Here is an 18621-nt window from a genome sequence, read left to right as displayed (position 1 = left end):
GTCTTACAGAACATTAGTCATCTAACACCATTCTAAGGTAATTCCCTAACCTGCAACAATTCTAGGCTTGATCAGTTACTAATTTTAATCAAAGTCCTAGGAATCCTTCTAGAAGAGAGTTCATAATGAGTACGTGATTCCTGCTTGGCTAATAGATTTGTCGAAATTATTTTAATTATTGAGGTGGTTTACTTTATGTATTGAAATCAGCTAGAGAATCGTTAGAAATCACAGAACATTAAACAGCTGTGTTGACCTAGTATAGGTCCCCACAGATGATGTCAGTGACAAGTGCAATCTTAAAAATCAAATCGTTGTCTACAAATTTTTCAACTAAATCAAATATTTGTGGTGTATCTCTTCTAAAGATGATCATTTGTCTTATAAACATGACATCTTTGTTGGTTTAGTAATTGAAATTTGCTAATTTACATTATTATAATCTTAATAGTTGAGATTATGAGTCAAGTGAAGCTAGACCACCATGTAAAACCTGGAAGCACTGGACGGCAGTTTCGTCTTAGCATTGGACTCCCCAGCAGTACGCATTGACGATCCCACCCACGGGATTCGAACCCAGGAACTACCAGTCTCGTGCGCGAACACAATCGCTAGAACACTACTACAATCTCCGGAAAATCCATTCCGATATTATTATAATTGTTTTAGTAGGGAATGTGATATATATGTATAATGTATTACCTTAATTAAGTAGACATATGGACTAGATCAATAAAGAGAAAATAAGTCACTAAGTAAAGGAAGCAAGAATAATTAGATTAACGTTTTCTAGTTTTAAATCACAAAAATACTTGAATTGTGAACATAAAACAGAAATGTTTATGTAAAAATCGAAGAAAAACAAAACAACAAAATGTATGAATGAGTGAACGAACGACAGAACTGGACTACAGGTGTTTAAATCATTCAGTAAAATTGTCTTGGATTTGTTAACACTACATTTTATTATCCACACCCAGTTAATGATTGAAAGTGTCACTTTGCCTAATATACAGAAACAAACAATATATATAGTCAGCAAATAACATCTGATTAATCTGGTAATTTTATGTATACAAATAGTTTAAATCCAAATGTTTTGAGACTTTTAGTTGCTCAGAATAAGTAAACAATGAAAGTCAGTTAATATTCAAAGTAATTGATAAAATGAGTGAATATTATGGATTGAAGGATTTTCTGCTTTTTTTCGTTCTACTCATATGAAGCTGAAAGAAGACAAAATAACTTAGTTTTATCATAGAATATCAGTTGTAGTAACTGTAGTTATGTGATACGGTTTTAAGAGATAACAAATGAATAATGTAAATGTCCTGTTGCTAATATTGTATGAGTTTGGGAGTAAACACTGTTTAATAGTTCGAACCAATAATAGTATTGTCTAAAAATGAGTGAGTTTTTCGTACAGTCAGTTAATTGATTAAAAGAACGTAAAAATATTTAGGTCATCTTCCTAATGAAAACTAGATGTATGTTTATTGGCTAAACTACTTTCGGTGTTGCTCATACAGAGTTAGTAGAATGTCTATACTTTTACTACAGAAGGTATATGTACTCCTGCGGAATCCCATGGTTTGTCGAAACCTCTGTACCACGCTTTCACTTTCTCTAGCCAAATTTAATCTGTGATGTAAACTATAAATTTAACAATCTCTACAAATCTCCTATACTAAAATCAATCTGGTTGTTGAAGATTAATATACAATATTTATTAACTAAAGAAATGGTAATCTTCACAATAAATATGAATTATTTTATTTCCATATAAAAAAATCTAACTTATGTGTCCTTTAGTGTTCTAATAAATTTATATTTAAAATGTCTAATATTTACTAAATCTTCCGTAATCAGAATTTTTAAAAAAATTATTGACATCAGTTACCTGCACACGTAGTACAACCTGTGGGTAGTTCACTAATTCTCCAGACGAAATATATTTTTGGTTTCTCATTCTTAATTTTACGATTATCCAATTCACTTGGTTTATGCTGTACAGGATTAATTAATTTATCAACTGTTTCATATGATGAGTGAGTATCTTGTGATCTTCCGGTACGACGATTAATTCTATCTTCAGCTAATCGTGCTTCACTTTCCGCAATGAAATATAGTGAATTATTTTTTTGTGATTTATCAATAAAGTAACTGTATTCCACTCTTGGTAAAGATTGAGTTGTATGCGAGTTTTCGACACGAATCTAATAAAATATAATAAGTAAAATTAGAAAATTATTTATGATAATCTTGCAACATTTCTGAAGAAATGAAGTCGTTCGTTGTATGCAACTAATGATGTCTTATTAGCTAACACAAGGATATTTACATGGCTTTGATAGACTATTGAAATCATAATACTGTATTTGGTTACAACGAAAGATATTTCAGAGAAATTCCGTTCGTCTAACAGTGAAAGTATGCTTGAAGACCAACCAACCAGTATTAGGAAAAACACTATCAGGCTTTTACGTGGAATTTGAAAGTAATCGACGTTTTTATTACATCACGTAAAGGGAACATAAGGAATAACGCCGAAAAATTACTTGTTTCTGTTGTAGAAAACGATAGTGTGAACCATATGAAGTAAAAATGTAAATAGCATGTAGGGAATAGCAACTGGAAAAGACTGCCCACGACAGAGTTCGATGGAGAATGCTGGTTTGTAGTCTATGCTCCTCCATGGGGGTAACGGGTGTAAGTAAGTGAGTAAGTAGTGAATCGTTGTATGTTGAGGTTTCTTGGGATAAATGTTTCATATATCTTACAAGTGCCCACCTCGACGGACAATGTTAATTGGTGTAAGGTTAAGTCAGATAATTTCTAAAAGCGTCCAAATTAAAACGTGGCATTAGTCTGTGAAACTATTGGCGGGTGGTCTGAGATTTGTTGGCAGATGCAAATCATCTGGTAGGAGTCGGCTTAATAGCAATGATCAGTGGTTCAAGACGTTGGGTGATATGACTCAGATCGGCAGGAATGGTACAAATGCACTCGTACTCTATATCTTGAATTTCAGCATTCCTTCACACATAAACTTTCATTCTGTCTTTTCCAACTGCATTCTCAATAATTAATCTCTCATCATTATAACTACTACATTATTTCAATTCTTTAGTTATTCATCTCATTGTGCTAATACGTTATAATTATTTGGCTCGATACTAATTTGTGCTAAACTCTAATGTTCATTATGATTAACTCACTGACTGGGCATGAATGTATAATTTGATTATGATTTCATTGAAAAGACTACATTCACTGAATTACATGTGACTGACATTGTATTCTTAATAAGTAAATAACTAGTTTTAAATGCGTACAAAGTCATTACCTCATTTAGTTATCATGTTAAAAACGTTTTTATCAACTGACATAAGAAATTTTTAGGGACTACCATTAACGTTATGAAAGTCAGATTAATTATTCCTTATTTTTAGTATGGTGGAATTGATGGAGACTACAGAATTTTCGTAGTTTGAATCCTGAAGTGATCTTAGCTAGACCACTATTAGAAAACCTTGAAACTCTAAAGACAATTAATAATTATGTGCTTGTTAGTGGGCAGCTTCTAGATGTAAATTTTCGATGGGGTTTTGTTCTCTGAGCTGAATGGTTTGGTCGTGGAGCTTTCATCGTTATTCTGAACGACATCATCAGCACAAAATTCAGATAACAGTGAAGTGTTCGAATTTCTCCATATGCGTTTCACAGCTTGTTCTGTACACTTCGACGTTGATTGGTTCTTATTGACCTTAAATTTGTCATTGTTTACTCCTTTGTTTTGGGTGTGTCTCCCATTCCTTTGATTTTTGTTCCTATATTTGTGCATAATTTTCCTGATTGGTTGATAAATTGGATCGATTTCAATGTGGTTGTTGATTGTTGGTTGACCTGAGTGCCAGGCTTATAAAAATTCTCAAGCGTTTGTGCTGATGATGTCGTTTAGAAGAACGACGAAAGCTCCACGACCAAGCTATCCAACTCAGAGAACAAAACTCCATCAAAATCATCCACCTGAGCTACAAATCTTCTCCATCATCTAGATGCAACTCTTGAAGTTCTAGTGAAAAGCCATGACCAATGAAATTCAGCTATGTAGGATGTGAGGCAGTTATTTGCCACAGACAATGGAATGTGGTCGCTCAGTATAGTAAGTTAATTGAAGTTATTCTTGTAAATCATTGGATACCAGCTCAGTGGTATACAGTTTTGGCATTCGTGCTCGAAACCGAATATCTTGAGTTCAATTCTTGGGTGCAAGGTCGCCGATGCTAACCTTTGAGGAGTTCTGTGGTAGGAAAAAACGGCTATTCAGTACTGTCAGGTTTTCAGAAGTGGTCGTGATCTAAACTAAGATGTTTTGCTTTATGTTTGTATACACAAGGCCAGTTATTTTTTCATCTGGAATGACATTTAACCAGTCTTTCGTCTATTCTCTATACTCCATTGACAGTTGGCATTTTATAGTTAATCTGTTATATTTTTTCAGACTTTATTATCGTTTTGTAATGTTTACTTGTTGTAAAATATATGATATTTAAAGATGTCGACCCTATGGATATAAATTTATTTTGTAAAAGTTTGGTTATATAGGTTAACTTTTTCTTTTTTAGAGAAACAAATATCCAGAATTGAATTGATTTTAATCGTTGATTTCGACAGCTTAATAAATTAGATAACAAAACTTTTCAATTATGCTGGAACAATAAACGTCTTTTGTTTTAAGCTTGAATCAAACACTATGTAACCATTGAAAACTATGTTGCACAGTTTTATTCGAGTATGGGACTATTTGAAAGTGTTTACTTAATACCCTATCAGGGATCAAAATCAAGACCTTTAGATTTTACTGTTAGCGCTTAATCTTTGGACTAGAGATTCGGAGTTCAGTTGTTTGCATCAGTTTGTGATGAAAGCAACCTATAAATCGCTAATCAGCCAATTATTAGAAATGATTAAAAATGATAACTAATTTTATGACTAGAGTTGGATTTTTGAATACAAACTTCAGGTTTATTTAAATGGTTCCATGTGACATTCATTGTGTGTAGTGAACGATATCTAACAAAATAAAGTGAACTGAATAATACAGCGTTTATTCTTTGAATTCCAAATATTATATTGACGTAATATCCCGTGTTAATTAGACTTGAAGCTTCTCAGTATTTTTCTCTGTCCAATGCTCATCCCCCCATTTATTCTTATGTAATCAATCTGGGTAAATAATCGATTTATAAAGTTTCATACTATCCCACCTTTGAAGATATTTAAAACTGATTCTTGAATCCAAACTTAAACTGACGTTTTATACATCTGTCGTGTATAATAGATTGCAATAATTCGTCAGTTTGTATTTCATTTTATCATTATCAATACTATGTTAGTTCACTTCACATAATCTAATTTTAATTTTACATTCAAATGCATTTTTTTTAAATTTTGAGATTATGATAATAAAGAGGTCATTGGTAAGCAGTACTTCTCCACTCAGTTCGTATTTTTAATACCCAAATGGGGATATTCGAATCATTTATATTTACTTGTTTTGTTCAACTAACTATTTTCTTCAAAAACTCAACAAATCCCATCTATAAACCTTATTAATTTAATAAAAGACTGATACAATTTTTTAAGAATATTTAGTAAGTGTGATTTTGAGAGCTAAATGAGGATTAGTTGGAGCTCCATTTTTTAAGGGATGACTATCAACTGAGATGCTGTTTTTAGATTGGGAAGTATTGAACATATTTTTTCCTAGTTTAATCTACTTCAACCGTTCACACTTACTACTCTACTACTCATCGAACTCTGGATCTTCAGGTATTGATGAAAAGTCGTTATCATTCGACTAGTGAATCAGAACTCAATAGTTCATTTTACTGAACAAATTTTGCATTTATCTTGTGTGAATGGAGGATAGAGGAAACAGTAAAGTAGTGTTTATATAGTATTGAACGTACCTTGAAACTGTAGCCTGCACAATATTCCTTTCATATATATTAATGAAAAATTCAAGCTAAGAAATCTAATAGTGTTTATGAACTATTAAATAACTTATACAAAACTCTGAATATTAATTACTCCGTGACAAAAAACATTAGAATGGAGAGATAGAACTTTTGTATATTTCGGAATAAAAGTTACCTTTTAGTTTATTAACTCTATGATTTCAAACATTTACTAGTTAAACTATGAGAATACTAGAGTACCGATTGATCAATTCTATGATCTCAATAAAGATGTTTTTTAAACTACTAAACTACGATGAAAAATGACGTTACTGTTATACGGTGTATATCTAACAAATTGTAAGTTAACATATCCTTATATTAATAAAACCACGAACTGATCTAAGTTACACAACCATTAAGAACCTGGAAACATTGGGTGGCCGATTTGTCAGCATTGAGAATCCAAGAACATCGGTTGGGCTCGAGAATCCTCAATCTTTAGCCTGTCGTGCCAGTACTCAATAATGCACAAGTCTAACATTCATCAATCCACGATAGCACGACCTTCTACTGTCTTTGATCGGCATTCTCTTCACATTCAACAGGGTTGAACTTTAGCTGTCAATAAACGAGTCTCGCATTCAGTGCTTCCATGTTCTTAAAGGTTGTCTAACTTTGATCAATTCGTGATTTCAATGAAATTCCGCAGTCTCCACAAGCTCATCTTGACAATTTTCTTTAATACCTAAGTTATTATAAAGCCTTTCTTACCATCAGCAAGACGATATACATATATTGACAGGATTATTTCTCAGACCTATAAACTCAGTTGTATGATAAAAAAATTTATAGTTTAGTAAGTATGATCATTCATCAACAAATTTGAAGATATTGTGCTATTGTACATAATGATCAAATTTAATACAGTCAATAGGATTTGTACTTTACCGACTAGTTTTAATGATATAAACAAATGGGTGATTCTTAATTAAACTTTTACTGACGTTGGTTAAACTCTGTAACTCCGCCTGAAGACCCCCTGATGCTACTGTTGGTTCCAAGCCTGGATAAAGGAGGAGGGTTGAACATGAGGTTAGCAACCCCATCCAGTAGAAAACTAACTCGACAAAAAAACGCTAACTAGAAAAAATAATTCAAACCATTTAAACTCTGCCCTGGGAGTTACAAGTTCTTCATTCAGAAGAGCTATGACGCCTCACGTTGAAAGCCGAGTTCCTTCGGAATTCACGAGGCTGATACCCTTCTGACAACCAGAGCAGCCATTAATTTGGATACATGGAATGCTTGTACAATGTGGGAGACCGGGAGAGTCTTCCAAATTGCTGCAGAAATGAAGAGATACAATATGGAGATGCTTGTAATCAGTGAAACACATTGGACGCAGATAGAACAGCAACGAATAGCTTCAAAGAGTCCTTTGTTATGCTCCGGCCATGAAGAAGAAAATGCTCAACATATACAAGGAGATGCACTGATGCTATACAAACAAGTACGAAATGCACTTATAGGATGGGAATCTCATGGACCAAGGATCATCAAAGTCTCCTCCAAAACAAAGAAAGAGGGCATTTCAATGAACGTCATTCAATGCTATGCGCCTAACTACGACTACAATGAAGACGCTAAAGATCAATTTTGCGATACACTGCAGCCAATCGTCGAAAAGTGTCCAACAAAGGACTTGACCATTCTGATGGGAGACCTAAATGCCAAGATTGGAATGGACAACACCGGATATTAAGGAATCATGGGATGACAAGGACTGGGAGAAAGAAACGAGAGCGGCAAGAGATTTGCAAACCTATGTGCCTTCAACAAACTGGTTATAGGCGGCATTATATTCCCACACAGAGGTTGTATGAATTGTACAGTGCTACGCTAACTAATATCGATGGTATCAAATTATTTCTTCTGTCATACCGTTCAACATATGATTCAGTGGATATGAAGTTATATTAACTTCCTATTTTCTGAAGGTTTCCTGTTCAAAACGGTTTATTTCAGTTGATAAGGTCGTATAAGTTTAGTATTGAAGTTCACATTAGTCAGGTTTATGATGACTTGGGAAATTAGACAAATCTATTACATGTTGGGTTGAATTTTTCTATAAACTAATTTTATAATACATGGCTTCATTAAAAAGGAATTTTTTAGAAATGAAATCCCTCACTTCTTATGTGCTTGAAAGAATGTAAAATGAAGCATTTATCTTGCCTGTGACAGATTAAAAAACTGCCCTGGAATTAGTTGTGGTGATTTAATCATCATGAACAATTTTATTTTCATTTTACTTATTTAACATATGAGGTTTGGTCTGGTTTGTTTGATTTTTCTACCGATACAATTTTAGTATGTTGAAAATATGTGCGAAAATTTGAAATTTGTCATGTTGTTATAGACTTGCTTGTTATTGTGCAAATCAATATATCAGAACAAAAGTCAATGCAACTCGAAATACTCTGATACAGAACTTATTTGTAAATTAGAATGGTTAATTTAAAATAGATCAGAATGTTTCGTTGTAAGGTATCTGGTTATAATCGATATGATGATAATAAAATAAATCATGCTAATAAAGTGTAAAGTAGGAGACTTCTGACGGGTTAATGGGGATATCAGTAATGATAATAATGATAATAATAATGTCGTGGGGATATATTATGTAAGGTATGTCAAGGTAACTACGCTAATAAATCCATGTAGATTTGGAAACACTAACATGTAAATTTAGAAAAAGGCAGGGAAGATAAAAACACAAAAAGAATTTTTAACTTATAAAATTATTTAACGTACTAAGAGGTTTTATTTTGAATTTTAAAACACCACACAATAATTAAGGACTTATAACTGTAGAGCCTGGTGACGGAGTTAATAAACACAAATATTTGTTCAAATATTCTTCGTTTCTAAGTATTAATTTATATATATTGTTCTCTAATTGCCTCAAAAGTGGTAGTAGGCTTATCGAAGATACTTTTGTAGATTGTCCCTATAAATACTATTACCTAATTATAAAATAATTCGTTGATATAGGTCGAATTTTTAAGACATTATGCGTTTCCCAACAGAATTCTGGTTCTAGTTCTTTTATTATCGAAAAATGGATGGAATTCAAAATAGATTTATATTCTTTATGTTTGTCTTGAACTATAGGAGGGATATAAAAATGAGTATGAACATAAACTTTACTTACAACAATATTCACATCTTTATTGAGCCTTCCAGTAATTGAAACAATTTCTTCACGACTACGACTACCACTGTAGTAAAGCTCGGCTCCAGCAAATGGTTCATGTGTTTCACCTCTACGTATTTGAGTTTTTAATTCCTCAAATATCACTTGATTGAAGAGAAATAATAAAATTCGTTTATGCAAGGAGATAGATTCATTTGTTTTAGAAAGTATAACGCATTTTCATTTCAGTATTTGAATAAATATCTAACGGCTGATCCTTTCTTACGGTTCAGATACCTGTCTATACAGTTCAATATGAATTATCGATTACTGTCGGGAAAGTTTGGTAAACTTAAATGAGATACAATATAAGATATTAGTTGTAAGTAAATATAATCAATTTTGTGTTGAATAAGTTAATTAATGATACATGTTGGTAGAAATGGTGAGTAGTTAAATGCTCAAATTGACTTTTCATTGACATATTTTGTTGATACCTTTAGTTCTTGTGGTTTCGAAAATCATGGGTTGCTAAAGTGTTGATTCTTTCTATTAAGTGTGCTAATTATCTAAAAAGTAACATTAGATCTCTTTGATCTAAAATTTTGGCCAACGATAAAATCTTATACATAAGATTAATGGCAAGTTGGTAATCAACATGTGTACACGCGTTTGAAATTTAATCCATGGATAAGAAATCTACACAAATATTAGATCAGGAACCATCTATGAATCACTAAATTGAAATCTAACACTGATGAATTTCATACATTACTTCACATAGTTGATAAAATAGCAATATACCTTAGAAAGTAAAGGAACGAAATGATCTATTTTTTATAAATAGTTAAATTTTTCAACTTACACAACATAAAATCGTCATACGAATCTGAGGAGTAGGGAATAATACGATCAGAAACTTTTCTGACAAACGCATTTGTAACTCCTCTCGGAATACGTACAGCTGTAATTAAACCTGAAAAAACAATACGATTTTTTGAAAAACAAAATTGATTTTTTATTTTAAACAAATAAAGCTTCTCTGCCTAATTAAATTTGTTAATTTATAAATCAAACATACCACGTGGATAAGTACCAGGTGGAGTTAATGTATTTCCATTGAAAACGCCTTTAATTTCCTCACAAGTACTATTATCTCCACCGCATACACGACAACGATCAAAACGTAATCGAGAGCCCAAAATACCATCACAGCCAGTTTCCTGCAAGAAAATATAATAAAATAATACTTTAATGATATATCTACAGCCTTATGTTCACACAGATGGGAAAGATGAAAACGTAGAAGGTTTTTATTTAAGATTTCGCTTTGCCGATTTTCTCATATAAACATTCATATTCATTATCGAATAAATCTAAAGGGTGTATACATTTTAGTAGTAGACTCAGAGTCACTTATGTCTACAAACTGAAGGATGCAGTGTAACAAACAAAAAGTGGAGAGTTTATATCACAGATTGACCTTAATTAAACAACTATTACAAGGCAGGAAAGATTACGCATCTGTTTCACTCTAGTATTAGACTCTTCAGCCGTGTGTGTCCAGGACCACTGTACCAGGGATCGGAGATTCATCACTTTCAGACCTTGTATCAACGTGACTGCTAACCTGATATCAAATGATTTACATTTCTAACTGTAATTAATTAACAGTATTACTCAACCGCTACTCAGTCATTCATTAATTTCTTAAGTCTTATGTAGATTCTAGAGGTTGAGTGCCCAAAAGCGATGAATTAAGTCCGGGGTTGTGAATGTATATTTCTGAGGAGTCGCACACTAGGACGAAACAACTATCCGGTGCTCCCTGGTTTGCAGTAGTTGTCCAACTGAGATAATGTTGTGGTGTTAACTATATTTGAATGATCCTTGTTTCTTCTTACACCATGATCAAAATATTTCTGTAAAAATAATATAAAGCATTTACACCTGTTTTTAATAATTAATGGAAGTGTTTCTGGATTGTAGGTAACTAAATAAAGTTTCACTTTTAAGATATGCTGCACGATCACTTAAATACAATTTTCACCCTGAAAACACTGTACACTTTATCACTTTTGTTTAATAATGGAGAAAAAACAAAACTACATTTCCAGGTATCTATATCAAGGTTGGGATATAAAAAAATATATTTATTATTAAAAAACGATATTTAGTTATAAAAAAATCCTACTATAGATGAAATCGGAAATTTATTTTTTATGCTTAATTATCAACTTACCCAACATTTGCCTTTTATGCATATATCATCTCTTTGTGTATAACATGGTGTTCCATCTGGTAAGCTGAAACCATGGGATACAGAATGGGAATTATACAAACAGATCAAATTGCATGATGTAGGCTCACCAACTACGATGAAGAAAATGAAAGTTGTTAAAGAAAAAAGAAAATAGATAAAACTTCATTCATCACAGATAATTTAAAAAAGTCTGCTATAAATATTATTTTCATGACCTAGTAGTTTATAATCTAACTTTATGAGTGATCTAAACCAAATTCTCTGTCGTAACGATCATAATAAAAATTGGTTAGATTTGTTAGAGGTAGTGGTTAGGAAACCTTGAACATGGAGTTCGTGAAAGTTGATACTCATCAGCAAGGTATATCAGTGACATTGAGGTAAATGATGGCTAGTAAAGTATTGACATCAGTGTTATTTGGCTTCATAGTACGGGGCATTAACACTGAGTTATTGGGGCTGCGACTGAACAACTGTAGGATTGAAATGTATGTAATTTATCAATCACTGAGTAGTGACCGACTAACATTCAACGTTTCAAACTTTCCATTGCTTTAGAAATAGTTTACCTCAGGCTAAACTTACGTATTTTGATTACTCCACCTAAAAAACATGTGATTTCAGGACACAGGGCAAAAATACAAGGCTTGTCGGGATAATAGTTAATCGTATGGCAGTCAATTAAGTTGAATTGATTAGTTAATTAGCTGTCTTGGGGAATAAACCCTCATTGTGTTAATGAATAAAGTATCTGAGATGCTTATTAAACCATTTTAGTACTTATCATACAGTCAAGATTGCTCTATTACATTAAATTTTTTAACATCTCAACAATACAATATTATAAAACTCACTACGTTTGCTGAGAAGCAAAATAATTAATTCTGGACTTTTAAGGCTTATATAGTTTTCTTAGTTTAAATCATGAACTGGTCTTAGTTAGGTTACCACTGAAAACTTGGGGGCAGTTGACATCCATTTCATCCAAATACAGAACTCCTCATCTGTGTGCATACACGACCCACATCCAGAAAGTGAACCTTCTCTCTTGCGGGAAAATGTTTAACCTCTATACCACTGGGCCGGAATCTACTGGTTACAAGAATAACTTCAATCAATTCATGATATTGGACAACCACCCATCAGCCCTTGTTTGTGGTGGATAGCCGTCTCATATCTGACATGGTCGAACTTCACTAGTCATGAATTCTCCCAAGAGTTCCAGGAGTTACATGTTGAAACTAGCCAATAGTTCTCACATTATAAATTTTGGTAAAGCAAGATTTGTCAAGAATGTAGAATCTCCATAGGTTTGACCACAAAGTGGTCCTTATTGAACCACCATGGAAACAACTGTTCAACTTCAATACTTTTTCAAGTCATATGGAGCTCGATAACTCAGTCTATTTATTTCATATACTACCTTGTGGAGTATATTTTATACTTATTTCCTTCACTCTACCATTAAATGTATTTCATTCTTATCCAGTGAATGATTTTATCTAATCAATTAAGGAAATGATGGAATATTAATTTTTGCACAAATATTTTATGTACGTTTATTCTGTCAGCTAAATTCCTTCAGAGGAGTTTTAAATAAATTGTTTATCAAATAAAATTACAAAGGACACTGTTTAGATTTGTCATTTCTATGTATTACATAATGATATTCATTTTATAGATAAAAAACATAATATGTTGGTCACAAAATATCCACTGTCCGTTCAGTTGTTATCATCAGATAACATTTTCTCACAATAATCATTGAATAAACCTATGAATTAATTCGTTGCGTAATATTACTTACTGTCAATGTATACTTGTATATTTTATGGACACAACCACACAGCATTATAAATGTCTATCTGAACAATGTATAGTTAGATTAATTAGATATATACATATCTTGTTTTGGTCGCTCGTACCGTTTTTATGTCTCTATCAGCATATACGTTATTTCATTTCAATTTCTTATTTTCTACATAGTTTTGGTGCAAAAAGTAATTCAATACCAGGGTCGTCAATATCCACTCTTAGCTTATTGTGTGTCGGATCTGAGAAAGAAAATTGACGAATTCCAGGTTTGAACTATTTTAGATACACTCTAACAAATCCTTTATATTGTTTTGCGTTAAATCAAAATACACGATTTTAAATAATTTAGAGACTACGAAGTTATTGTATTTATTATAATGTACTTGAAAATTGTTGCTTAGTGAATTACATTTGCAGGAGTGATCTGAATTTATAATTGGATGTCTGATTCATCGTAACAAGAAGTGATAACAATGTAATTCATTTACCAAAATCAAATTTATATATACAGTTAGGTTCTGGTTGCTTGTGAGATAGATAGTAATGAGACGCGGTTGCTTCAAGTGAAATAGGAGAAACAAGGTTTGAATGGATACTTTACTGTCATAGTTACTTGTTTTGAAAAGATTGTAACTAAATTTATGTAAACTGTGTCAAGTACTTGAGAAGTTAATTCTGTAAGCTACAGAAATTTAAAAAAGGGCTTCACAAAGAAATAGAAAAAAAGTCGAAAACACGAAATTTTTCGTTGTCGATTGCAACTATTTCAGAAATTGTATCATATAGAGAAATCACTCTTTACTAGCAATATGGTGAACAGTAGTTTTTCTACAGGTGATAGAAGACAAGTAAGTAGATTTCGTCACTTTGTAATACTGTATCAACCATTGTGCAACACAACATTTATTCAATTGATTTAGTGATCAAATTACGGATTTAATCAACAAAATGTGTCCAATAACATCGACTAAGTAAGATGATGCTGAGAGACATTCATTGAATGGCTGATTATTAAACTGATTACTAATTTGTTCTACGCTTGCTGTGACATACTGAGCGTATGACATTTAAAAACTTAACATAGATGTAGGACTTTGTAACAAAAAAATTAATAATATTTAGATTATTTTTAGTCATTTGGTATTGAAGATAAAGGCTTAGAGCTTCTGCCCTGATAGTTTCTTTTTAAAATCGTTTCTTAAAACTTAATCTAGTATATGAGCTATGTAATACTTTTATTTTTCTTGAAAACGTACTGAATGATAAAACGTATTACTTTCGGATGTTCACGTAACAGGAAAGGCGGTATACTAGATGAGGATAGTGAAGCTGCATCAATTAGATGGTTAGAAATAACGTATATGTGGACTATATTTCTTTTACCGAAATGAGGGTAATGGCAAAGTATTTACTTGTCTTGAGGTGAACTTATCGCTTTTGTACTCAAACCACTTCATCCTAACACACTGATTAACATTTTCTAAATTATTTTAGGAAAAAGTCTGTCGTTGACAAATTTGTACAGTTGTTCATAAAATTATAAATATTGATCAGGATACTTTAACCAATATTATAAGTGAACGTTCCATAAAAGGAATGAGATATATTTATATTTGATAACTTTTGATTTTTATAATTTACTCCACAGACTGACCTTAGTTAGAGAACTACTAAAAACAAGGAAAGAGTGGGCTGGCTGTCATTTTTTAGTATGTGACTCTTCAATACTACACATTCAAAACCTCACCTGGGATCAAACCCACCACCTTTAAGAGCGCTGAGTTTGCTTCCAGTAGTTCATATTCCTAACTTTATTCAATTCATGACATTGGTCAACTTTCTTCCGATGTTGATAAGTAAAATGATTAGTAAATTTTGATCTTTATCACTTTGATTTTTACACTTAACTTTTCCCAAACATGATTTGGTTGACATGTGCGTCTCCAGCACAGTTTTGATACATCAGTTTTCAATTCATTTTTTGAGTATGATCAAATGTTTTACTACTCCTGAAACTACTTTTAGTTAAAACAACTAAAAATCGACAATTAAAACATATTATTAGTAAAGAACATAAGTTATTCAATTCCCTAGGAGTAGAAAAGGTGTAAACGAAATCACTCTTATGTCTCAATGTTTACTATTTTTATCGTAAAATCTTACAAGTAAACGACATTTCCAGTAATGTTAAAAGAAATAATATGAAAGCTGTGTATGATATTAATATGTTATAAATACTAACAAAATGCTTAAAGCTTTTCAAATTTAAACTGTCGGTAAACACTTCTAATGAGGAGTTGATTAGTCAATGAATCAAGGGTGAAAATTTAATGTAGCTCATTGTAATATGGCATAATGTTAATAATATAAACAGGCTAAACAACTATTTTGTTGGTTATATTCATCAAGGATTGATTTCAGTCGGAGTACATTTTAAAACCACGGAGTGTTGGATCCTTGTATAAGACTTCTAAGAGTTCATAACCAGCCTTGAAGGTCCTAAACTTTATCCCTGGTGGGGCCACAGGTTTCTAGTGCTGTGATCCTACACTATAATGAAACATATGTCCAGTGCTCCCTGGTTTTTAACAGTACCCTTAATGATATCAATTTACAGTGACACACAACTCACATATTATATAAGTTTCCTAAAAACCTTTTCAGCTAGACTATGACGATCATTGTTTTGTTATTTCTGTTCACTAGCAATCAATGGAATCCCATATTTATGTCTAGTTGTTATTATTATTATTAGTTAAAAGAAAAAAATGTGTATAAAGTGATTTCAAAATAAATGAGTAAGCATTAAAATATCCTTATTAGTGAGGGCTTGAATTATTTATTTGATGAAATCCTATACTGATGTTTTATCAGTCACTTTCGGTACATACGCACTACGTTGGCGGGTGTCTGTATAAGGTAGATCAGTGGATGAAAAGTTTGCGTTTAAAGAGAAAGGTACTAGGTTTGAGTCCCAATGGAAGAATCAACTCCGGGATTCAGTTACATCCAACTGAAATAATGGGCGAAACATGAGTCCTGAATTCTACTACTGATAGTTACAATTCATCTACTTTATTGTTATTATCCGTCTTAAAAAAAATTTTAACTTACGTTTCGGAAAGTAAGCTCGTAATTGACCTTTGTATTGTCCATCTATTTTATCACATAACGTTTGGCGAATATTAAGTTGCTTCTCACAAGGCTTCATATATTAGCAGTATATATAAAATAAAAGATAACAGGGTAATTGTTATATTGCTGATAACAAAAGCTGTCAATTACAAAACATAGAAAGTTAACTTAATTGTGTAAACGGAAAAACAATTGTAACGAATATCTATACAATAGTAAGGATTCTTTAATATTGTTGAGAAATTATTGTTTAGTTGAGTGTTTTGTGAAGATTTATTTCAACTTCCACATAATCTCTACCACACACGAACATTATCTGGAAAATCGTTGAAAATTAGAGAGCATCGGAAACTGATTGGAACAGTGTACATGCATTATCCCACATACAATCAAAATCATGATTTCGTGTTTCGTAATGAGCACTTATCTTAAGAAAACAATAATTCGTATGTTGAACTTATCGATTTGGTATGTGAAGGAAACCAGCGAAAATAGTATAGAACCGATAGAATTTGGCTAAGAGTTAAAACTGGAATGTGCGTTTCGACCTATTTGGGACTTGTCAGGATGCACCTGATTCTCAGTACTAATGTTCACACGAAGATTTAAATGAAATGCTTTTCGTTTCAAGTACCTTGTGAATTATCCACTAGCCTACTGAGTTCATGTATCCATCTAATTGTGCAACGGGTATGAATTCAATTTGATTTACAAAAGCATTGGAGTTTTCTTGTTAATGATATTCTCCATCAAATTTTGATCAGTCGAGACCTTAATATACATCAACTTGAAGATATAAGTACATTCAGTTGACAAGCCCCAAAGGAAACGAAATACTTATGATAAATTCCCCTACTAGCCATAATTTATCTCTTCTATAAAAGTTGCGACAAAACGGCCATATTAAGTTGGGTAACACAGAATGCACATATACCAACAACGATTGATAGAAATTGATTCAAGGAGACGAACAAGAGGAAAACTCGAAACCATTACTATTTCTTATCTCTATGTTAAATTCTAATACATATTTGGTTGTAAGCAGCTGAAAAAACCCCATGAAATATAATGAATTCATATTATTCTGCATCAATATTCGTTCTGGTTTTATTTAAATTCATAAAGGGTACTAACTGCATGAGACAAATTAAACTGTTTGTTCGTTTATTTGCCACCAAAGAATTTTCCGTTTCATTGCCTATCTTATACCAAGTTAGGCAATTAAAAGACAAATAGTTTGGGTAGGTAGTTTAATTATTGAAGGAATTGATTCTAAGTTCGTTTTCTTCAAATCTAAAACCCATATTTCCCAAAATTTGCCTTATGTTAAGTTTATTTATACAAAAGGTACAATTGTACCATACTGCTGAAGATGAATGACTCACTGAGTATAATTCCCTTGTATATTTTCTTAACTTATGATCATGTAGATAGATTGAACAAATAATATGGTAATAATGAATGATGAGTATAGAATACCTACAACATTTTACATGGGTTTTTAATTGTTCAAACTTTACCACAGATTTGTTTCATAATAACAAATAGATTTCGAGGATCTTTACATTGGTCCAATGTCAGTTATACTGTATGGTGGTACAATTAGCTGATTCTCATTAGTTCACAGAGTTTTATTGACTGCAAGAAGATATCGTTTTTGAAATCACTCAAAAATTGAATGATAACCAGTACTGCTTTATAAAACCTCCGGAAAAACCCCAAGTCATGTTCTTAAATCTGATTGGTTCAGAGCTCTTTGAAAGCCTAACCTCTCAATGGATTATATAATATTGAAAACATTTTATTCGACAAACTTTTATAGAATTTTAAATTTGGATTGAATATTTCCCCTTTGTTTTATTTGATTTACTTCATAGACCATTTAATTTCCTCTCTAGAATGTTTTTACCATTATCAAAAATGATATCTGACAAGGATAACATGTTTCAAAAAGGGTGAGTTTTTGAGTTTTTATAGTATTTTAAATACAGCATCCTTTTCATGAAAAAAATCTATAATTTTTTAATCCTTTGTTTCAGTTATTGTGACTGGTAATATAGTTTATCAATGTTTAGTCATTTTATTCTGATTTCAACATGATAAACTACTTAAATATCATATGATGCATTTTTAGAGCAAAATGCGATTCATAGTTTACATCACGAAATGACTTGACGTAAAAAAACTACTTAACATAAGAAAGCGTTGGTCTGATGTTTTTCTCCGGTTTTCTTCTCAATGGTATG

The 18621-nt window shown here is 32.0% G+C and overlaps 1 protein-coding gene across 1 annotated transcript in view; it reads right to left on the bottom strand.

The window, feature by feature from the left end:
- The window catches only part of ADAMTS9 (A disintegrin and metalloproteinase with thrombospondin motifs 9), a gene marked incomplete at its 3' end in the record, with an annotated part of 107185 nt that overhangs the window by 34853 nt on the left and 53711 nt on the right, over positions 1-18621 (bottom strand). The window contains exons 14-19 of the mRNA XM_035734055.2: positions 16355-16445; positions 11405-11535; positions 10244-10385; positions 10028-10138; positions 9181-9326; positions 1901-2216 (exon numbers count right to left, since the gene is read on the bottom strand). Coding sequence (XP_035590096.2) covers positions 1901-2216; positions 9181-9326; positions 10028-10138; positions 10244-10385; positions 11405-11535; positions 16355-16445 — 937 coding nt within the window. The remainder of the gene's footprint in view (positions 1-1900; positions 2217-9180; positions 9327-10027; positions 10139-10243; positions 10386-11404; positions 11536-16354; positions 16446-18621) is intronic.

Source organism: Schistosoma haematobium, chromosome 3 (genome assembly GCF_000699445.3).
Source record: "Schistosoma haematobium chromosome 3, whole genome shotgun sequence".
In the NCBI taxonomy this organism is placed as follows: Eukaryota; Metazoa; Platyhelminthes; class Trematoda; order Strigeidida; family Schistosomatidae; genus Schistosoma; species Schistosoma haematobium.
Note: the sequence above shows the minus strand (reverse complement) of the source record. Positions and strands in the feature narration are given on the sequence as shown.